At 42.0% G+C, this 23,755-nt stretch overlaps 1 protein-coding gene and 1 long non-coding RNA gene across 4 annotated transcripts in view; one reads left to right on the top strand and one right to left on the bottom strand.

Moving 5' to 3' along the window:
• The window catches only part of LOC148684988 (uncharacterized), a 106,191-nt gene that overhangs the window by 58,295 nt on the left and 24,141 nt on the right, over positions 1-23,755 (top strand). Inside the window, exon 6 of the long non-coding RNA XR_015950951.1 lies at positions 9,452-9,530. This is a non-coding gene — a long non-coding RNA (uncharacterized LOC148684988). The remainder of the gene's footprint in view (positions 1-9,451; positions 9,531-23,755) is intronic.
• Positions 559-23,755, bottom strand: part of LHX9 (LIM homeobox 9) — a 36,897-nt gene continuing 13,700 nt past the window's right edge. For 2 of the 3 annotated variants that reach the window (XM_088673745.1, XM_035123182.2), the window contains exons 5-6: positions 11,256-11,458; positions 8,319-8,625 (exon numbers count right to left, since the gene is read on the bottom strand). In XM_088673745.1, the coding sequence (XP_088529871.1) occupies positions 8,368-8,625; positions 11,256-11,458 (461 nt within the window). In that variant the 3' untranslated portion in view covers positions 8,319-8,367. Of the gene's footprint in view, positions 2,159-8,318; positions 8,626-11,255; positions 11,459-23,755 lie in introns of those variants that run through there. The other variant, XM_035123183.2, reaches the window with a different exon arrangement.

Here is a 23,755-nt window from a genome sequence, read left to right as displayed (position 1 = left end):
CAGGCTTCTCTTCTCCATTCTGTGGGGTGTGTAAAAGAGCACAATTGGTGCAGGATTGTTCATATAATCATACACATTAATATAAGCAAGGATAAGAGGTCCCTGCCCCAAAGGAGCTTACAATCTGTATTCACTCAGGATAACATCCAGAGTTTCTTTTTTTACAGGGCAGTCTCATGTACGCCTTCTCAAAAATTCAGTGGATCACTCACTCCTGGGAAATGTGAGTGTAGGATTGCAGCCTAAATAATCCAAACATTGTGCGATATACCTATGTTTTTCACCCTCCTAATCTGGATTGAGATCACAGTACAGTAGTCACATTTTCAACAGAAAGCATTTTTATAAGTTGGTCCACAGTGTTCACCAGTAACTGAGAACTGTTATTATAAAAGCCACAACCTTATTTCTGGTGTTCAGAACATTACTGAAGTAATTTCTTTGTAAATTTGGTACTATGTTGTTCAGAACGGCGTAGTTTTCTTTCTTAATTTCCCCCCGGCTTTCAGAAAACCAAAACAGCTTAGGAAAACATTCAAAATGCTGAGCATACACACATAAGCGAAATATTTTAATGTCAGTTCATATTCATAAAAGTTACATTGTTTACATAGGGTTCATTTGTATATAATAAAATTTCATTTGGATGAAAAGGGATTATTTTTTCCTTCTTCTTTTTTGGCAAGCCTGTTAAACAAATTAACATATGCTTTGGATGTACAGCTTAAGAGGAATGTAGTTATCCAAAAATCTTTTGCAAGAGAGGTTGCCTTTGAACAATTTCAAGGCCTTTGTTTCTGAAGTAGTAATAGCATTTTAACCTTCGTAGCTGAAATTCAGCTATGGGTTGAATGGCGCACAGATCAGGTCTTCTATTATTATTATTTTTAAAATTGTGAAGTGAATTTCCTCATTGCATAGTGAACATGTAAACTTATTAGGGATCGTTAGGTTAACACCGCTAATGGTGTTATATACTGTATTATGTTAGCCTTCCTAAAATGATGGATAAAATAATGTAGCAGGAGGGTAAAAATCCATTAGCCATTGCCAAATTAAATATTGGCAAGGAATTAGGGTGTATTCCCCATCCACAACTCTCTCTGGCTGCTAGAAAATCTTGCTGGCTCCAAAATTTGGGAGGAAGAATTACACTCCTATATCAAATGTTTTTTAAGCCATTGGAGAACAATCCGGCCAAATTAATCATTCTACAGTCCCATAGATTTCAATGGCAGAAATGTAAGCTGAAAGTTGGCTGGATCATGCCCATAATTCATGGTGGATATTCATTATGTCAGTTGTGAAGAAGAAAATGGGAGAAGAAAATGAAAAGCAGGAAAAAATTCCAAGGAAGTCATTTTACATTGTGCAACATCCTTCGTTTGCTATCTAAAATGGTTTCCCCGCCCTTTGTTTTGGTGGGAGGGAAATGTACTGTCACACCATTTTTGTTAAATTAAATTAATTTCAACAGTTATGTCTGTGTTAACTAGGTTTGCATCAAGTAAAATATTTATTAATGAAACTACTGTACAAGAAACATCAAAGCGAAATGCATCATACAGAAAAAGTACACTCTAGGTGACAGATGAAAAAGTGCATGCAGATTGCTTTAATTTTATTTATTTTTAAGTCAGAAAACAGAATACTAATCTTGATCCCTATGGTCTTGAATTGGTGAGAATTTTCTTCTCTGAATTTACAAAATGCCATTGAACATATATGACGAATACACATTGGCAAGCAAGATGAATGAATTTCAATTTTTGGATTTTTTTTTACAGGTATTTTTGCTTGACAATTGTGAGTTCTTTTAAATATTGTGTTTGTTTGTTTTTTTAAAAGGAAGAATCTTCTCATATTGGACTGGGTGGTACTGCCAGGTTGCTCTGATGCCATACACAGCCTTCAGGTTTTTAGTTAGACACCGTCAAATAACATATGTTGTGTTAACATTCAGGAAATGACATTGAGTCTATTTTTTAAAAAATTATTTTTGGCTCAATAAATTTTAAATGTATGGTTTATCATAACCTAATATTGTCTTTGTCTTCACTGCAGTGGATATCCGATCAAACTTTCCCCTTCTTTTAATACTTTAGGGAATTTTCAAACGTCGGGATGTTTGGCTGTAATGCCCCAAGATTTGTTCTCCCTGAAAGAAATCATAGTGACAATTTATTAAACTACAGAGCAACCTGGCTTTTAGGGGTCTGTACTTTTAGATTGTGCTCAATATACCTAGCAACTAAATTGTGATGCATTTCATCATCATTATTTGTTATATTTTTCATGCAATTACTTCCGCTTCTAAAGTGCCTGGGGTTGGGGGTTTGGTTTATATATATATATTACTTTTAAAAGAACATGGTCAACCTGACCCTAAACACAAAAGGCCACAATCCAGTAAGAGTTGCTTGTGATTTACAACACAATCCTATACACATTAACTCAAAAGTAAGCCCCGTTGAGTTTAGTGGGGCTTACTGCCAAGTAAGTGGGTACTGTATAGGAACGCAGCCTAAGTCCCACTAAATGCAATGGCATCCATTGATTTCAATAGTACAGTACTTGGTTTTCACTAACATTTCGGATTGTACCCCACAATAGCTTAGAAGTAGGTCCCACTGGTTTTCAATGAAACATAAACTTCCAAGCAACTGACCCAATCCACTTATAGTTAGTTGCATTTGCTTTCAATGGGACTTGACATAGGCTAGTTGCAACTACTTTATCCAATTCATTTCAATTGGATTTAAGCACAACTAATGTTCATTGCATCAAAGCCATAGTGTTTAGCATTGCAGCCTAAGACAGGGTTATAATATCAAATCAGTGGGGCATTACTTTACTTTTTTAAATTAAAAATAAAAACCTCTGAAATTTCATCATGGATATGTACTATGAAGCAAAAACTTAAAAATAAATCCTGTTTTAATATAGCACTAAGATTCCCTTTACTGTGTCCACCATCACACACTCACACATACACTAAAAGCAACACAACACACTGCCATGGGTAAGACTCCATTTAAAAAAAAAGAGATGAAGACAAAAATTGATGGTAAATAAAACTCCTTCAATTCAAAATGGTTTATTCACACAAATTTAATAGGATATATCACAATTGTTTGGTCCATAAATATTTAGGGGAAATAGTTTCTATACAATGCATTTCTCAATAAAACAAAGAAACATGGACAAGTTTGCTAGACCACTTAACTGTACTAGAAACACGAAGCTCAATATATAAGATTATTGAATTTATCAACTATATCCGAAAGAGTGCACAACTGCTTTCTATGACATGTTTGTCCCCTCTACCAGGATATACACCATAAAAAGAGTTTCAGAAATAAGAGGTAAAACAGTACAAAACTAGTGAGGTGTCAAAAGGGCTTAAAACAGTTAATTTAACAAACAACACATATATATCCTGATTTTCCCCCCACAAGCTTACTCCCAAGTTATCGCATAAGGCACATTGTAGAACTGAGTTATAATTAGTCTACTTAATAAAGTAGATCTATAGTACCATATAGTTGTTCTGTCAAAGAACAAAATTTATAAGTATCAATATTTTTTTTTGTACCTGTAAAAGTGTATTAATAAAGATCTCAGCCTCTCCAAGGTTGTTTGGTCTGGTTAGTGGTAAATGCCCATAAGGTAAGAGAAACAGGAAACGTCCAAGGTTGGCACCTCAATCCTAAATGTATCAACTTGGAAGTAAATTCCACTCAAGTCATTTGAACTTACTTCCATCTAAACACGCTTTAGGTCAGCAAGCCTTAAGCGTTCTAGAAGATGATGACCACACTTGCTAAATATATAATGACAAAGACACATTTTCCTCTGTTACAGTGTTAACATCTCTTCCATTGTTTTCTTTTAAAAAATAAGCTACTTTTCTGTGCTAATTTTCTAAAAACCCTGAGCAAAAGTTACAATAATGCACTTTAATGTGGGCAGTGAAGTGTCAGTGTATGTATCCACGCGTTATTAGAAAACAACAAAAAGAATTCCTTTTTTTAAATACCAAAAAATAAAATGAAAAAGGAGATTCGACTGAAGGGAGGTTTGGAGGAGGAGGAAGGGGTAAAATCCAAAGTACTTGTGCAAAAGTTATTCTTAACAATCCACCCAAACCAATATCTTCTTGGCGGATTTTGGTTTGGTTCTGGAGTGTCTCCCGTGTCTAATTAGGGGGTTACTGGAATAAAGGATACAAATGAACATTCACCACTGCCCAGACCATTCAGACTTTTAGCTTAAATTAAAAAATTTAAAAATAAAATAAAAACAAACACTTGCAAATGTAAACTAGGAAAGGTATTTCCAATTAGCAATGCATCCACAAGGCTTCTGAGTTTGGCAGCTTCAATCATTGCCAGCTTTAAATCCCTAGGGGTTCCCCCCACCCCAATGCATTTTCTCTTCTTCTACAATATTTTTTTAAGGGAAAAAGCTAGATTTAGCACAAAGCCCTTTAATTTAAATGGGTTCAGCATGCTTGGCTATGTAGCCAGTGTGTCTATCAATGTACATGGTAGTGTGTTTATTATATAAATACAAGTATACACACACATAGATAGAGAGATGAACTGACGATTTGTAGAGGGCACCATTTAGCAAAAGTTTGCCATGATTGGAAGCCATTGGAAGCCACAGAACAGAACTTAGTAACAACTAGCTGAAGTTCTGTTGATTTTTATGGGCCTTGTTTAACCAGGTCTTATGCATGTTTACTTAGAAGTAAGCTCCATGAAGTTCAAGTGGGCTGACTTCTAGGCAAGTATACAGCTGCCGTCTTACATTTGCTGGTTTGTGCCTTTTGAAGTTAATACATTAACATGGCAGACAGACACCATCTCATGGAAAAAAATCAGAAGGATGCTCAAAACAGCAATGAATACAAGATACTGGAATCAGCTCTTAAACGTCTTAAGAAATTATATTTTGCTTATTTCCATCTGTTACCTTAATAGTGGGTAGGAACACTCGAGCCAGAATTGTGTTTGTGATTTTGTAAAAGAAAAGCCAACCGCACCTCCTCCCTGATCTCAGGTATGTTCCAGCCAGCCCCATTAGGACTTAAAAGTGTTTCATGTATGCTGGATTTCAGGAGCAGGAGAAAAACCCAGCTCAGAAACGTTTCAATCTTCAATTGTTTAGCAACCATCCCCAAGCCTCTTAACCCAGAGCAATCTCATTCATTTCAATGGAACTAGCCCAAAGCAAGCATGTAGAGGACTTTAGCCCTTTTTATAATACCCAGGCTTGCTATGGAGAAATATTTTCCCTCAAACTACCCAGATGATGCAAGCTCTATTCATTGGCCCTCCAATTTTAAACACTTTAGGAGTGATCCAGCCAAAGCTAAACCTAATAAAGACTCCTAGTAGTTCTATGGGAGACAGATTTAACTCTCTTGCTGAAATCAATGGAACCCAAAGTGTTTAGTTTGTGTGGAGTGTTGCCAATTAATTGTTCCATTCTGAATCAATGAAATCTTGATCGGATATTTGTTTGTTCCGAACAGGGGTGCCAACTTGAATAAAATGTTGGGGGGAGGGGGAGGTTAGCCCCACCCAGAATAATTGATCACATGCCACAGTGCGCACACACCATTCGAATGGCAATGCCCATCCATTTTTGGGGGGCGACTCCCTCAAATATTTTATGGGGGGCGAAGACACACACACCGCCCCCTAGGAGTTTGCTCATGTGGCTCTGAAGTAAATCCCACTATTTGAATTAGGATTATTCCCAAGTGTGCATAGAATCAGGGGGGCTGCATCTAAAATGGGAATTTTAGAAGAAAGTCAAGTTGGTGCTGTCTAAGCAGTAGGAACTTCACAGCTATGAAGTGCATTAACTCACCTGGGGTTTTAAACATACCAAAGAGTTGTATAATTGATCTGTGGAGTCTTTCTCACACAGACACAACTTCTGAAAACAAATTGTCACTTCCTTCTAGGGAAACTTTCTACAAATTCTTGATGAAAATGTGGTAGTGGGAAGTTGGATCTGGCCCTCAAGTCACTAGCTAGTGACCTGAGCTGGACCCAACCATCCGTCTAAGAAAGTCTCTAGGTCAGGGGTAGGCAACCTAAGGCCCGTGGGCCGGATGCGGCCCAAACGCCTTCTCAATCCGGCCCTTGGATGGTCCGGGAATCAGCATGTTTTTACATGAGTAGAATGTGTCCTTTTATTTAAAATGCATCTCGGGGGTATTTGTGGGGCATCGGAATTCATTCATTATTTTATTTCAAAATATAGTCCGGCCCACCACATGGTCTGAGGGATGGTGGACTGGCCCACGGCTGAAAAAAGGTTGCTGGCCCCTGCTCTAGGTATTCCCACCAGTGGGGAAGAGTTGATTTTGTAGTTTATTGGATTTAGACTCCACCCTACCCAGGACACACTTTCCCCATCTGATTTCCTAACTCACCTACATTCGGCCTGATAATAACTCTGCAAACTTCAATTAAACAAAAAAAAACCTACTGTTATGCATTAACAAAAATCTTACAAGGGTTTTGTCTGCATAGAAAATAAAAAGGAACAAAATTTAAATGTCCTGATCATAAAATAATAGCCAGCATTGGTGACTTAGATATGTATTTGGACACCAGCTCCCATCATCTGATGGTGGCTGATGCTGTCCCATCAATCTCTGGAGGGCATCACTTAATTTGCCCCTGCTACAAAATGAGGATTAGGAACCTAAAACTCAAAGTCGTTACTATACAATCTTTCAGTGGTGATATACTGGTGTTGATTGAAAATGGCCACAGTGTTTTATACTAAAAAAAACTGACTGGCCACAGAAGACTAGGCCAGAGTGAGGGTATATCTGACCTCCCGATGTTAAAAGCACAGACCATCTACAAGTCAAGGTGCAAATGGTGGTATTTGAAGGGTTGAGACCCATGTTTTGAAGGGTTGAGACCCATGTTTACTTGCAAATCAGCCCCACCTCCAGGATTCTTGATATCCCCATGTTTGAGGGGGAAGGCAGACCCAACTCTTTTACCATACCCCTATACCTGAGGCGAAGGGGGGAGGGAATCATTATTCCAAGTAATATGGAGATGACCTCAGGGTGAAAGAACTCTCTGTGAGTAATGACTCTAGTACCTAGTCATCTGTCTGCACCCCAGTTTACATCCTATGCAGTAGCTCCTTTCCCCTTCTGCCTTTGGTGGCTCTCTTTGGACAGCACCATTAGTCAGCTGCCTGCTGGGTTGGCAAGTCAGCACACACCACCACTCTGGTACAACTGGCAAATGAGTTGGAAAAGTGAGCCACCATGGACCAACGAGGAAAGAGGAGAGTATCTGACATAAGGTCTGCAGTCACACATGTCATCGTGGCTTGCAAACTGTTAAGAGGTATATACTCCTGACATCCATTTTAATCTGCACTTTTGTAAATGAGTCGGATTTAGAGCAGAAGTTGTTGAACCCCAACTCCCATCACAGGTTCCCTATCTCCAATTCAGAGGCAGCTTTTAAGGCCACAAGTTGGACCACGTGCATACCATACATTGAAAGCACATTTATACCACTGTAACAGTCACGGTTCTCCGCCACCGCAAGAAACCTGGGAACTGTAATCTACCTCTCACAGAGCTACAGTTCCCAGCACCTTTAATGAATTACAATCTCCAGGGTTCCCTGGGGAAAGGCATGTGCTTTAAATGGACAGTGTGACCTATCCTCATTTACATAGAATTATGTTCAGCTGATGTCAATGGGAGGCCTAGCCCTGTTATGTGGCAGAAGGGGACAACTGCCTCAGGTGCCAGATTTGGGGGTGCTAAATTTGTGGCAGCTTTGAGACTTTCTTTCTCAGGCACCAAAATACCTCGACCTTCTTTGACCAACAGGAATTTCTTACATGTATATATGTTCTTTAAGAATAAGTTTGAGAATAACAATCCATGCCTTTTTTTGTAATAACACAATTTTCTGACTTCCATGGTAACCGTTCACCCACCCCCATAAAATAAAATAAAATCTGGAAATAAGGAACATACAATTTTAAGAGGCACTTAATAGAATGATTCAATAGTTTCCCTTTAATTAGGCAGTGGTTTAAAAAAAATTCCAAAGACAATTTAGAGACAAAGAATACGTAGTTGTAGAACAGAAGTCTATTACTGCAAACTCATTTACCAAGTGGCTGCAGATGCTACTGACCAAGCTGGTTTTCCCCAAACATTTTGTGGGTTTGTTTTTTTCCAAAAAATAAAAAGTCTTGCAAATAATATTATTAATAATATAATTATTATAATAATGGAGAAAAAAGAAGAAGAAGAAGAAGAAAGTAAGAATATTTCTCTTTTTTAAAAGTCAAATGTTAGAAAAGGTTTGTTAAGGTAGTTTGTGAGGGGCTTCCGGAATCGTGGCTGTCCAAGTTAGAGGTCACTGATGACACTACAGTGATAGTGGGATTGGTCAGGTCTGTTAAAGTGGTCGCAGTGCCGGGTGGAGTGAGAGCGCCGCTGTCTGCTGAGGGCGGGGCCGGAAGCGACGTGCCATCAGCTTTATCAACACCCCCATTCTCCTGCCGCAAAAGGTTCCTTCTGAATTTGGCTCGTGCGTTTTGGAACCAAACCTGCAAACCAATCCCAGTTGATTTCTTTACCAATGTTTGCCTTTTGATTTTGATGGTTTTCATAGAAATCATAGACTTGTAGGGTTGGAAGGGACCCCAAGGGTCATCTAATTCCAACCCCCTGCATTGCAGGATTCTCTTCATTTCTCTCTCTTTCGTAGAAGTTTAATGCATTTTAAGGGGTGTTTCGGTGGCCCTTTTATAATTATTATTGGCAAATCCTCTCTTCCAGGCTTTCCACCCATCAATTAACTCTCTCGATACCAACTTGTCTTTGGGGAAATGCCTTCAGGCCCCTGTGTGTTGTGGGTGATCCTAGGGCATGGTCTCTTCACGCACAGCACTACCGAAGCGGCTGTGGTGCCTTTGTTGCTTCATCTGATCTGAGAGCGCAGTGCTCAAATTACGTGTGTGTGTGTGTGTGTGTGTGTGTGTGTGTAAAGGGGGCCCTTGATGAAATCTACAATCCACACCTACTCATCCACCCACTTTTAAGCTTAGCTAAAAGCTCAGGCCTCCTGTATCATTTTTACATTGTAAAAATGTCCCTCAAAACACCAACACACAATACTTTCCTGCAACTGTGCATTGCAGAGAGAGTTTGATAGAGGCAGGCAAGCAACCTTTCAGAAAAGCTTGCTTGCCATTACTGACCTTCTCCCTAAGGAACCTATGATGTGTTCCTGCAAAGTCCCAGTTTCCCTGGGACACAGCTGGAAAACCACTGATCCACATCATAATTGGAGTCATTATTTTTTGGCTTAGATTTGTTCTGTTTATAATGCTAAGCCGAGATCTATAGCTGCTAATCCATGTCTTTCTCCAGGATACGGTGAAGCACTGTTAGAAACTGACCTGAGAAGTTCTGCTCAACTATTCATGCTAGAAGATCATTGCTTTGATAGGTATGTAACTTGCTTTAGCTCTTTTCTCATCTCTGCGACAATATCTGAGTTTACTACCCCAAACACAATTCTTAGGGTGGAATTCGGTGTCACATTATTGTGATTCTCCTGTCATCCCAAGCATTCCTGCTTGCCAGATGGAACTCCCCTCCCCTCTCCTCCCACCCCAAACCCCCCACAAACTGTTCTGGAGGTTCTCCAGAACTCATTGTGCGGGTTCACATTCGTGCAACTATTTAGTTGAATCCAGCCCTCAGTGTTTTATCCACCAAAGTGGTCCCATCAGTGCAAGGACTTCCACTTGCACAATGGTGCTTTCCCTCCTCTCCTACCCCCCCCAACTCTCCCAAATTACTTCTGGGGGGTCTGAAGAACCCTCAGAACAGAGGAGAGGGGTGCAGGGAAGGGAATTAATTTTGTGCAAGTGGAAGTCCTTGTGCTAACTGGTTAACTTTTTTGGACACAACCCTAAAAGTTGCATTTGGGGTGGTTAACTTACACAGACATTTTAAAACATGAAGAAGAAATTCAAAGGGAAAGAAACTATCTCCCAATAATGAACTACTTTTCTTACACTCTTTGTATTCTGTTTCACTATCGGGTGAGTTACTGCTTTTGCTCAGACACTACTATCCCTTTGCATATACTTTGCTTAATTAAATTTAAATATCTTCCATTCATTGGTGGTGGTAGTTGATAGCTTCTACGAAGCTGGCTTACAAGATGTGATAAACTATGGGCAACTTAAAGGTGTGATTAATTTATTTTTTACAAATGGGGGAAAGCCGCCTTGAGTCTAATTATCATTCTTGCATGATTATCATTTCTTTTCACTGAGTTACTCAGTAGAAAGACCTTAGATCTATCACATTCCCAAGAATAACCCAAAGTTGATCAATGGGAAACATTCCTAAGAAATGCTCAGTTTGTGGGAAAAGTCAGGTTAAAGGTGGATTTCCCCCCCTACATAATCAGAAAACCTGTGAGATTTATCTGTTGCTGGATTACACTACTATGGGCTTCAGGAGTAGCAGGGTCAAATGTTTGAATGCGCCCCAAGCAGAGTGAAAATTAGCATGTCAGGGAGAAGACCAGGCTAATACCTCCTCCCTGAAATGCTAGCTCTATATGTGGAGACAAGTTATTTTTTTCTGGAGGTACATTGAGGAAATCTATCCCCTGCCCACATTCTAAAATAGTACAATCCAGCAACAGATGTGTCACATGGGGCTGCTGATCATGCATAGCAGCCCTCCATTCTGTTTAATAGGGAGGCCCCTTAACTGACAAAAAAAATGGGGAACTTCCATAATGAAAAATTACTACAGGGGGAAACAAAAGTTTGCACTCAGTGGCTTGACTGGATGCCCAAGGATTGTAACTTTCATTTGCCTTCAACAAAGCCTATTAGTTCCTGTTTTGGTTAAGAAGGATGCTACATGAAGGTCCTACCCTGGTGAGAACAGAAGATCTGCTCTTCTGAGGGCTGGATGCTCCTTCAGTGCTGGGAGGTGTTGGCCCTGGAGGGTAGCATCATGCTTCCCTTGAGCATTCCCTGGGTGCATTTGGATCTGAAGGTATACATGTTTAGCTCTGAACCCTCTGTATCTATGGAGGGACACAACTCAATGAAGCCTAGCACAAGGGCAATGGAAGGTGTTGTAAGTAAGGGATGTGCTATTTTGAAGTGGAGGGGGGGGGAGTTTTATAATGGAAGGCTCTTACCTGCAGAACTCTCTTAGTTAGGCCTGTCTTCTGGGCAAGCTGCTTGAGGTCCTTGGCATCTGGGTTGTGGTTAATAGCAAAGTAGGACTTCATGGTGCGGAGCTGGTGGTGCTTGAAAGAAGTGCGCATGCGCTTGGTCTTCTGAGATGGGGGATAAGGCTGCTGGTCTCTGTCCAGGTGGTCTGCCTCGTTCTCATTGCAACCTGTTTGGAGAAGCCACAGAAAATGCCCAAAGAGTTGGGTAGAGATCCTACATGAACATCTCAAGCAAGCAGGCGCTATGGAGGGGAAGGGCCATAGCTCAGTGGCAGAGCATCTGTTTTCCATGCAGAAGGTTCCCGGTTCAAGCTCTGGCACTTCCAGGTAGGGCTGGGAAAAGACCCTTGCCTGAAACTCTGGACAGCTGCTGTTAGTCAGTGTAGACAATAATGAGGTATATGGGCCAATTGTCAGACTCAATATAAGGCAGCTTCCTATGTTCCTAAACCTTTTTTTAAAAAAAATAAGGGAGAAGAGAAGGCTAATATATTTCCCCTAAGTATGGGATTACATGTTTACCAGGCCCATATAATACTGTGGTGTGTTACATTGACTGAATGCAGTATTATTCCTACCTTCTGCAAAGAGCACATCTATATGTCACGTCAAATAAGGTGGTACAGTATTGGACTACCACACTTCAGATAAAAGGTATGGGGAAGTGCATTTCTGAATGCTCTTGCCGGATTAAAATAGGAATAAAGGTGGTGCCTGAATATAATATACTAATGTATCCGAGAGAAATATTTAACATAGCATACTCTGCCACATTTCTCTGATGAAAATAGGGACATCCTATTTATTATTATTATTATTATTATTACCCCACCCATCTGACTGTATTGCCCCACCCACTCTGGGAGGCTTCCAACATATATAAAAACATAATGAAATGTTAAACATTAAAAAATTCCCTATACAGGGCTGCTTTTGGATGTCTTCTAAAGGTTGTATATTCATCTCCTTGGCTTAGGGGTCGCATAGATCCATACCCTCCAACATTTCTTCAATGAAAATAGGGACACCCTACAGTAGCCTCCAAGATATCTCTGATAAAAAAGGGTCTTCCTAAGGAAAAGTGGGACACTCCAGGATCAAATTAGAAACCAGGACGGCTTCTGTAAATCTGTGACTGTCTCTAGAAAATAGGGACACGTGGATGGCTGCATAGACCTCTCCCTGATGCATTAGCTTACAATATGCCGGGAAGTGTTTTGTTTTATTTTTAACATGGGGAAGCTTTAAGAAATATGACATGGGGGCCATTTTCATACCATGGACATAGCTAAGGGAGTGCAGGGGGGCAGCTGCCCCCTCCCAAATCAAGCAAACATATAAAAATACTTAACAAACTGACCAACTGCGTCACAGATAACTCGGTTCTGCCCCACCCCAACATAAAGCCTGTCCCCCTAAAATAAATCCTGGCTGTGCCCATGTTTCATACCGTGCATTTAAATCACCATGATACCACTTTAAACAGTCATGGCTTCCCCCAAAGAATTCTGGGAGCTATAGACCCCTATTCCCCACACATAACTGCAATTCACAGAGTAATTTATCGGACAGTCTCCATTCTCCGGGAATTATGGGAATTGCATTTCTGAGGAAACAGTCTCCCAAGAACTCTCAGCACCCTTGACAAACTACATCTCCCAGAATTCCTTGAGCGAAGCCATGGCTGTTTAAAGTGGTATCGTGGTGCTTTAAGTGTGTGGTGTGAAAGTGGCCAGGGAGAAAGACTCCACCAGCAAAATGCTGAGACAGAAGTGGTACAGTCCATAATTCTCCCATTTCATTTCACATTAAACCCCAGAATAGTAAGCGAAATCACTTGTGGGGGTAGGGGGAGAAGTGCTGTTTAGGCGGAAGTGCCAAAGGGTCCACCTTGGCCTTTTCCTGTTTTAAAACATTTATTATGTTCACTGCTTCCACATCTGTTAAGGGAGCTGGTGTTTTGAGAACAAGCCTGCCAGGTTTCACTCCTTTTGCATTATTATTTAAGAGAAGCCTCTTCCCCCGGGGGCGAGGAAGAGCTTTGCAGCGTGTTCCCAAGGAATTGTTTAAAATCTCCCTCATCATTTTGAACAGCAAAAGGGAGGAGAAATTCACTCACAGAAATTGGCCAACTGTGGCAAGAACTGAACATTGCGCAGCCCTCTCATGTGCGGGTGACATCCTGAAACCCACTTTCTCTACCTGGCACAGGAGGGGGCAATTTGCACCAGAGAAGGAGGAGGCCAAAAGTGACGGGAGCAATTAACCTCCCCACAACCACCGTCGCTACCCAGAAGCTTGCCCAACATTTCTCTGATTAAAATAGGGGCGTCCTATTCAAATAAATATTAAATAAATAATAGGGTTACTCCAGCACCAGCACAGAGGCTTAAACATGACCTCTGCCCTGTCTCTTCCTTTAGTTCTCTTAGATTCTCCTCCCTTTGGCCTCGGAAATGTAGGAGGTGTCAACAAGCACCCAGTTTCTCCTCTTCCATGCATGAGACTCTTAATCTCAAGGCTGTGAGTTTGAGCCCCCTGCTGGACAAAAGATTCCCACATTGCAGGGGTTTGGACTAGATGACCCTCGTGGTCCCTTCCAACTATGATTCTATGATTCCTTGCCTCCCAGAACTAGAGCAAAATCCAGGACTGGATCTTCCTCCCACCTGCACCTGCCTGCCATACGTGGGACTACAAGCATTGCAATACGAGAAGCATTTCCTGGATGGATGCTTACACAAGAGCTTTTGCTCTGCAACTCTGATAATGCATCTTGCTTGTCTGAGTGGAGGATGGAGGAGCTGTATGTGAGAGGAGCCACCACAAAAAAACCTGTGATTTGCGTGCGACTGGAATGTAGCCCTGCCAGAGTTGCACCCATTGCTTGGCCCATGTTTGCCTCTGGCTGCACCCCTGCTGGGATATGCCTCCCCTCAAAAGTGGCAGATGAGGGAATGTGACCCTCAGGAGGGGTTCCCCATCCCTCTCACACACAAACATTGCCTGCACGCTTGAGCAGCAACTTCAAGAAACTGGCATGTAGACTCTCACATCCTGGGGCAGCTCAAGTTGGTACAGCATTAGACTCTTAATCTCAGCATTGTGGGTTCAAGCCCCATGTTGGGCAATAGATTCCTGCATTGCATGGGCTTGAATTAGATGGCCCTTGTGGTCCCTTCCAACTCTACGTCTTTAAGATTGAAAATGTGGTTTTGTTTGTTTGTTTCGTGTACACGCAGTGAGCTGTGACTCCCGGCATGTGTGCATTCTAAGTAAAACAGCCTGCATCTCAGATTACCATGCATCCTAAACATATACTGACATGGTGGCAATAGGAATTCTGCAATGTGTAATGATGCTGTACACCAGGCATCCCCAAACTTCGGCCCTCCAGATGTTTTGGACTACAATTCCCATCTTTCCTGACCACTGGTCCTGTTAGCTAGGGATCATGGGAGTTGTAGGCCAAAACATCTGGAGGGCCGCAGTTTGGGGATGCCTGCTGTACACCAAGCCTGTGCAAGTTACAAGCCTGGATATCAAGTGCAGACTGGCTGCCATTAAGGGCAGCCTATCAGGAGCTGGGCACATATTTTTGTTTCACTGCCTTCCAGAGATTGGGGTGGGTGGGTGGGAGAGACCAGTAATCTTACTCAGTTTGACAGATCCCAGTTCTGTAAGCCTGGCCTACATGCATATTAAACCAGGTCAGATTACGAAGTGATGAAGAGTTGTTTTGTACTGTATAGGATTCTAGGGTGGAATTAACCCTGTAAGCAATTCACAATACAGCTGTGGCATCAAAAGTCCTTTGTGGGGTAAGAAACAGAGGTGAGTTGTTGGCTCATCCCTGCCACCACAACACTTAGGAAACTAGATCACACCAAGTCAGATCATTGGCACAGTATTACCTACACGAACGGAAGAAAGGTTGTTCAGGGTTTCAGGCATAAGAGTCTTTCCCAAGGCTGGTTCATACACAGCCACAGTATGTAGCACCTGCACAGAAGTAACCTTCTGATTGGTGGCTCCTCCCTGCCACATATGGAACACAAATGTGTGCCACAAGGTCCACATACACCCACAAGCCTCATTCACCCTTGCCCATCCCCTTGCCCATCCTTTTCCTGACAGCAGTTGGCCTGATGGGTCAACCCTACACACACATGCATGGATTCTCTCTCACCATATGCTCCCATGCGCCCATCCCTGATAGTCTAGTGCAGAGCTTTCCAAAGTGTGTCACGCGAACGCTCCCCATGCTCCTCCCAGGGCTGGAAAGGGGTTAGTTTAACCTCCGGTTTGCTAGCAAAACTGAATTCCCATGTCACGAAATGATGTATGTCTAAAAGGTGTGTCACCCACATGAAAAGTTTGTACAGTCTATTGACTAGGATTAGTCACTTTCGCAGCTCTGACTCAAAGAGGACTCTTTGAAGAAGGGGCGCGACTCCGTGGCAGCATATGTGATTTGCGTAAGAAACATCTCCGGCGCTGGAGGTGCTTCCAGATGGGTGTTTATTCTGGGGAATGGGCTCTCCTTATGCACATACCTTTCTTTCCTTTTTTGCAAGGTCCACGCAAAATTATTGTCATTAAAAACACATACCTTTCTTTCCTTTTTTGCAAGGTCCACGCAAAATTATTGTCATTAAAAATTACCAGCCTGTTTTTTCTTCTTCTCATTTTAATCCAGATTTACACTTCCCAAGGGAAACTTGCAATATCTCAGCAATACATTTACAGTATTAAGTCCCCATCTCGAAGCACCTGCAGTCTGGATTCACAAATGAATAGGTGGTAGTACTAGAGAAAAAGGCCAGTGTGGAAGCTCCTGCTTCAGTTTCCAGCACTGATAAAACAGGAAGAAGAATAAACTAGTGACACAGAAGGCTCCTCCACACTTCCTCTTGTTCTGCTGCTTTCCCCAGGAAGCCCACTCCTTACTGATGAATTGGAGCAAACGTCAATATGTACAGAGATTGATGTTTGCTCCGATTCAGCGGTAAAGAGTAGGCTTCTCCAGGAATAGCAGCAGGGGAAACAGAAAACTGTTCAGTTTTCTAGGCATAGGACAAGCAAAGTGGATGAACCCAGGGCGTCTGAGAAATTTGGTTGTGCACTAACAGCACAAATCTGTGCATGTATACCCAGAAGTAGACTCAACTGAGTTCAGTGAGACTTAACTCCCAGGTAAGTGTGCATGAACTGCAGCCCCAAACTGATACATATATTAATTAGAAACCATGGAAAAACTGACTGCAAAGAGATAGCATTGTCAACTTTAAAGTAACATAACGGTTCTTAAACTTTGTACTGGAGATCACTATATTCCAGCTTGCTTTCTCTCTGTGGACCACCTTCTGTGTGAAGGTGCGACAAAGGTCACCTTTCCTCAGTTGCTTACAGCTACCAAACCCTGTATACACACACACACACACACACACACACACACACACACACACACACACACACACACTTTCCCAGTGTACTGCTGAAGAAGCAAACGGTTTCAAGTTTAGATTTTTTTCAATTAAAAAGTGGCTTGCCTCTTCATGTAGTGAAAGCTTCTTTAAAAGCTCTGGCTCTTCTGTATTTTCTTTTAAGCAATTTTTTCATGGTCTCGGGGATTATTTGAATGCACGGGGCACTTAAACCAGCCTTTCACAGTGGCGCTGAGAAAAGCAGCTTTAAAATGCTGCATGTTCGTTTTTTTTCCTTTTGGAAGGAGAGGGTAAATGCAGATGTGAGATGCTTTTGCCTCTTTTTAATATATAAACTGTAAAATCTAAGTCTCCATGGACTGATGTAATGCGCAGAGTATAATGTATGCTTTTCCAGCTTTTTCTCAGGGGTTGGGGGTTGGCTTAAGCTTTGTGAATAAATCCAGCCAACTGTTGGGAAGCAGTCCAAGGTGTCTCTCTGTGTGCAAATCAGATGATACACACACTCACACATGCTTTAAATATGGACTAATTAAATTCCTTTAGAGCCAATCATTTCAATTAAACTTAATTCACATTGTTTGCTCTGTGACATAAGCAGGACCATTGAAATCTCTCTAGCTGTTCCCACATTGAACAGATCCTGAAAAGTGATCTAATTTTTCATGCTAAATAGTTAAAACAAATCTACTTCCCCCACTCCAATTCCTAAATGCATTGCATGATATCAAGTCCTGTTGATCTCTACAGGGAATCTTTCCACATAATAGGATCAGGGTGTTAGAAGATGGCTAATTTTGTAGGTTACCAGCTCATTTTATTCATTTTTTAGCTGTGCAAGATAAGCTACAATGTCTGCAGCAACTAAAAACCCATGAAACAATGGACTGCGATAGACTGTTTTTCCCAAAGACCTAACCCTTTTGAGAATATTGTTTTAGGTCTCATGATGCAGTGGCTGGTTTTGTACAGAATGAAAATTGACTATCCATTCTAACACAGTTCCTATAATTTCTCCAGATGGTTGTGTGACTTGTTTTTAGCATGTTTGGGGCTTTCCATAGACAAAATAGTTGAGGTCGTAGCTAATGTGACACTATCGCCCCACTTAATTTGTTTGTAGAATTCAAGTCATGCTCAGTCGGTAGAGCATGAGACTCTTACTCTCAGGATTGTGTGACCAAGCCCAACATTACACAAAAGAATCCTGTGTTGCAGGGGGTTCAGTAACCTAGATGACCCCTGTGGTCCCTTCTAACTCTACAATTCTATGATTCTATGAAAAGGAGTATAATCTCAACCCATTTCCACTACCTGTCTGTCCCTTCCTCTATGTTGCACATCCTAGAAATGAAACTAGAGCATTTCTCTCTACAGATTTACCAAGGAATGAGGAATAAATTTTATAAAACACTATTTTCAGTTCAGATGTTTCAAGTGTAGGTTACTGAAAATATAATATCATTTTAATTTGATGAGATGTAGGACACCTTGGGAATCATATGGTCAAATGGCAGCGTAAAAATATTGCAAATACTATGGACTAACAGCAAACTCATTGGATAGCCAAAAGGGCATCCTCCATTCTCAAGAGGGTGGTTATCAGCAGACTCAAGAAAAAAACCCAGGTTTCAGAAGTACAACATAGGTGGGGGGAACAGCCCAGTGCAGACTCAGCATGCTCATTGCCCATGGATTGCAGCTTGAATGTTGGAGGGGAGAATAGAAAACTAGGAGCATTGGCAGGGATGGGAAAAATCTGTCCATTTCAGCTCCTCTCCATTTCTTATACTTCCACTCAGTTTTCTGCATTTCCATGTTGGTTTCCAGGGGCAGGGGGGCAGGCAACAATTGTTTAAGTCCTCACAAAAAAATTAAAAAGAACTTAGCTCGCTACAAGGGCTCTTATCCTGCTTGCTTGGTTTTCTTGCCTGCTGTGTTTCCAAGACAGGACTGTGGCTGATGCCAGGTTAGAGCTCCCTCTTGCACAGACACCCTGAGTTGGCTGCTTGGTGGATGCCTTTCATTCGAAAGCATCTCTGATTGGCTCTGAATGGGCCAGATTAAGCGTCCGTAGTGGCACTGTCTGGAACAGAGAAGCCTTTTGTATTATTTGGGAGCTAGTTCCCTTGCGGGAATCCTCTTTCCAGATTGTTCCTATCCAAATCCCACCGCTTAAAAGATGGCATCTGTTCTCTTCTCAAGACAGGCAGAGGCTGGGTCCCTTTGGGTCCCCTCCAACTCTAGAGTTCCATGATTCTAACCCAGGGGCTTTCTCCTCTCCAGAGAAGCAGCAATAGCGGAACTGTGATGAGAAGGCACAGCACCAGGTTGCATGTTCTGCAATTAGGCTAGGGGTGCCTGCGGCCTTCTATTGTTGGACTCGAGTCAAACTCGCATTTTCATCATCGTCATCATCATCCCTCACTGGGGCTAAAGGAAGTTGGAGTCCCAAACATCTGGAGGGCACCAGGTTGAGGAAAGTTGGACTTCAGCCTGTCGGTTCCCTTCCAAAACTATTTTAAGAACAACACCTTGTCCTCCGTATATTTCCTTTTCTGCCTAGAAGAGCAGAGCATTTGGTAAAGGGATCACGGGTTCAAATTCAGAGCTGGAGACATTCACATCTCTTTGAAATCCCAATGTGGCAGGCAAGGAGGCAAGGGCAGCTCATGCTGACCCATTCCTCCCAGCTCTGACATGCATCTCCCCCTCCTGCTTGCTGTGTGGCACACCTGGAAGTCTGTGAAGGGGGAAGAGAACAAGGCTAGGTAGGGAATGGGCAAGAAAAGAAGCTTTGGCCGACCACACAGAAGGGCTGACCGATAGGAACATAGGGAAGCTGCCTTCTACTGTGTCAAAGCACTGATCCATCCAGCTCAGTATTGTCTGCACTGACTGGCAGCAGCTCTCCTGGGTTTCCAATTGGCAACATTCCCAGTCCTACCTGGAATTGCTATTGGGGTTTGAACCTGGAACCTTCTGGCTGCAAAGCAGAGGCTCTGCCACTGAGCTATGGATATTCTCTAGATTTAAATCTGGCACCCCAAGTTCAAGCGCCAATCCAAATATCCAACCATGTGTGACAGTCCCCTGCAGGCTCAAGCAACCTGCTCTTTTTCCTCCTGCATGGGACTGCAAGGAGAGAGGAGATGTCGAGCCACAAGATGCAGCTGGTGTGCTGCATTTGATTGAGGAGGGCCACATATTGAGCCAGCCTCCCCTAGAGTATGAGAAAACAAGGTGGCGTTCCCCCACTTCCCCATCTACAAAACATTCTGTAATTCTACAAACAGAAATTTCATGCAAATAGACCCTTTGCTTTCTTGAAGCACTGTAGGCAGGGATAAGGGACCTGTTCCAGATCCTTCTAGACTCCATCTCCCACTAGCCAGAGCCAGGAAGTCCGCTAGTCAGGGATGATGAGATCTGAAGTCCAACAACATCTGGAGGACCACAGGTTCCCTGGCCTGTAACATTTGTAACAAACAGCCTGTTGATCATGCGTTAGGGAGGCCTCTCTCCCACACCGCATATTCCACTGCTGGTTGCCATCTTTTGCTACTTTGCATCAGGATTAGACACTTGATACCAGCTCAGACTGTTCGTATGTCTAGACCACTAATGTCTACTTTTACGGACATTGCCTCTATAGTCTCAGGCAGATCCCTGCAACTTTTGTTCCGCCAAATGAAGACGTAGTGGTAACACCTGAGACCTTCTGCAGGTCACTTAACTATAGTCTCTCTCTCAAGTTCTTCTGCAGCTTTTGGTGCCATATATTCTTTTGGCATTTGCACAATCTTCTCAAGTTTCAGCTACGAAGTTACTGCACTCTCAATTAAAAGGAGACTTCTAAAGCAACGCCTTTGTAACACATTTTCGGGAAAAGGAAATTGCCTGGACTTTTTAGAAATTCTGATAGGCACTTGCCTTTGTGATATTTGTCAGCTCTGGACAATATATTGTCACAAATAGTCTCCAAGTAAAAACACTACATATAATACACATCACATAATATGGCAGAGGCCTTACATTTATGCTTAGGGTTCACACACCATGCCCCCCCCCTGCTATATCACAGAAATAACTAACCACAAGTGTACAATATAATATTACTATAGTGCAAGATCACAACCCATTGCAGAGTTAAGCCTAGCTGAATGCATTGATTTTTGCATGCAGAGTGTGACCAAGAAGGCTTTCTCCTTGCCCCTGTAGACCTCCACTATTTAATTTAAGTTTCCTACTGACCATGCATACCTGACGAGTGGGGGGTTGGCCAGACCTGCTCTTGTGCCTTTAACAGCTGTTGTAAGCTGCAAAAACCAGCAGCTGGAGCCTTTTTGTAGAACGGAGATCGGCATCATCATTTGCTATGTTTGCCGTTGAAGCTATGGTTGATGTCAAAACTATAGGGGCTGGCAGAAAAGTTGGCAATCCTTCCTTGCTATAGAATTTGAACACTGCCTTTGCACAACAGAGACTGGCACCGCTGGGAGCAATTTAAAGTCACCGTTATGTTTTTCATTCATCCCAACCCTTCCTTGGAAGCACAAGGTGGACATAACCTGAGTCTGCCGTCCTAAGCAGACACATTTTCTGAGCAAAGCATTTAGGATCAAACTTCATGAAGCTATATAGGACTTACCCACACTTCCTCTTGTCCTGCTGCTTCCCCCCACCCACCCTCGAGAAACCACTCTTTAGCACTCAATCAGAGCCCCTCAATCGTGTCCCCTCCCATTCCCATTTGTTCTGACCTATCGCTAAAAAACATATTTTCCCTTTGGAAAGGAGCTGGTCAAGAGGAAAACCACTCTGACCCCTGCTTTCCAGGCATGGCACAAGAGGAAGTATGAACGAGCCCATAGTCCTGCCTTTGCGCTTGTGCGCGCACACACACACTTCCTCATAATTATAATATTTTGCTCCTTGGATCAACATGTTGCATTCCTTTTTTGTTGCATTTCTTTTTTAAAAAAGAAAAGGTTGTGATAACAGCAATATGAGTTTATTAAATCCAGGTACTGTATCATGATGAGTAAAATCTTAACGTTTTCCAGAGTTTTGTTGATTGGCTTTCAACTTCCCCCTCCCTATATTAAATCTATTTTAAACCACTTGGTATCCCTTTTTAGAACAAACCAGCTCACTTGGACTGTGGTCCTAAAAAATTATAGTCCTCTTTTCACATACCGTTTCACATACCTTTTTAAAAAAGGTCCTCTTTTAAAAAACAAAAAAACATATAACTAAAGCAGAAAATTGAGAAAAAAACTAATTTTAAAATAAATCCATCTACAATGTTTGCCACCTGATTGCATGTGTGTTTACTCAGAATTAAGGCCCACAAGTGAAACCTGCAACAAATTGTTGCAGTGGAGAGTGTTACTATTCAGGCTTCCAATCCGGCTTTATTTTGGGACACTTCTTTTTGTTCTCTCCCCCACCCCCACCCCGTAAGTCAGCATTGCTGAGCATTATCATAATGTGCTGGTCTACGCGTGCACACACCCCCAAAAATAATTTGTTGTACTTTTACAAACGTTAGGATTCCATCAAGCATGTTGATAACTTCCCTCTTATGTGTGGCTGGGGTTGTTTTTGACTACATAATAGCCTGCACTTAGAGAATGAGCTCAATATTAACATGGAGGGTTGAGCCCAGTGAATATGACCTCCAAAGCTGCTCAGATCAGGAAAATAAAATGGGGTGGGCTAGAGCTTGCTCCGTTATTCTCTGGTTTTTTCCCACAGATGTGAGAACCATTAGTGAACAAAGGCCAGGTGAGACAGAGGAGAGGCTCCTGCGCCTGTTATTGTCATGCAGAGGTGACATCAGCAGGTGTGGCTTTTGCATGACAAGCTGCCCCACTGGAATCCCTTCTTCCATACAACTATTAAAGGTTCAGGAATCCTGGCCTCTTTGGCATCACGCTGCCTTACTTAAAGCATAGCTGCCAAGTTTTCCCTTTTCTCACGAGGAAGCCTATTCAGCATAAGGGAAAATCCCTTAAAATAAGGGATAACTTGGCAGCTATGCTTAAAGCCTTTTCAACCTCCTGCAATTCCCTACCTAGGAAAAATCAACTAAGCTGCTACTTCCTTACTTGATTCCTCCCAAAACCAGGTGAAAACATTCATAAACAATCAGCTTTGCTGTTCAGTTTTTAGCTGGCATGTTAATTGTTTTAACTTACATATTATATGGTGCACTTAACTAAGATGATTAAATGAAATAGAAACTTTGTAGCAGAAGGAATTTCAGTAGGTGCAGCTTGTCAATCAAGATGCACCAATGGGAATCACTTCTGCCCCACAACCATCAAAGGGGCAGGAGCCCAGTTTCCTTTTTCATCTAGCCACCCTACTTTGAAAACTTACTTTCATGAGAAAAGAGATCAGCTACGCAAACCTAGCCATACCTACTCAGAAATTAAATAATATTGGCTTCAATGGGGCTTACTCCCAGGGTAAGCTGATATGCAGGCTAATAGTTTTGTTAGCATGATGAATAAGTGATCACAGGGCTGCAGCTATGCAGCCTGATATGTTAGATAAGAGCTTGTCTGAGTTCAATGGGATTTACTCCCACCCAAGTACTGTAGGCATGCTTACACAGGACTGTAGCCTCAGGAAGGACATTTGTTGTCCTTCTTGTTATATCATAAAAATGTTCTTTTTAAAAAACAAAAACAAAAATATTCACATCCTAGAACCAGAGGTAACACAGCTGCCATTGAAAATTGGAGAAAATGAACTAGTGGACCAGAGTTATTGATCTGATCTGGAGAGAATGTTTATGAATGTACCGTACATTTAAAAACTGGATCTGAATCAAGCCACATTTCCTAGGAAAGGAACAGTTGGCATCTAGCTCATTAAGGGAAACAGAACTTTGCCTCACCACTATAGTTGGGAGTGGAGGGTGAGCAGCATACCTGGCAAAAATCCTCCTTCTACGCAACACATGAAAAGCATGCAAACCCCTCAAAGTCTGAAAACACACAACAG

The sequence above is a fragment of the Zootoca vivipara genome, chromosome 7 (assembly GCF_965207765.1).
Source record: "Zootoca vivipara chromosome 7, rZooViv2.hap1.1, whole genome shotgun sequence".
Lineage (NCBI taxonomy): Eukaryota > Metazoa > Chordata > Lepidosauria > Squamata > Lacertidae > Zootoca > Zootoca vivipara.
Note: the sequence above shows the minus strand (reverse complement) of the source record. Positions and strands in the feature narration are given on the sequence as shown.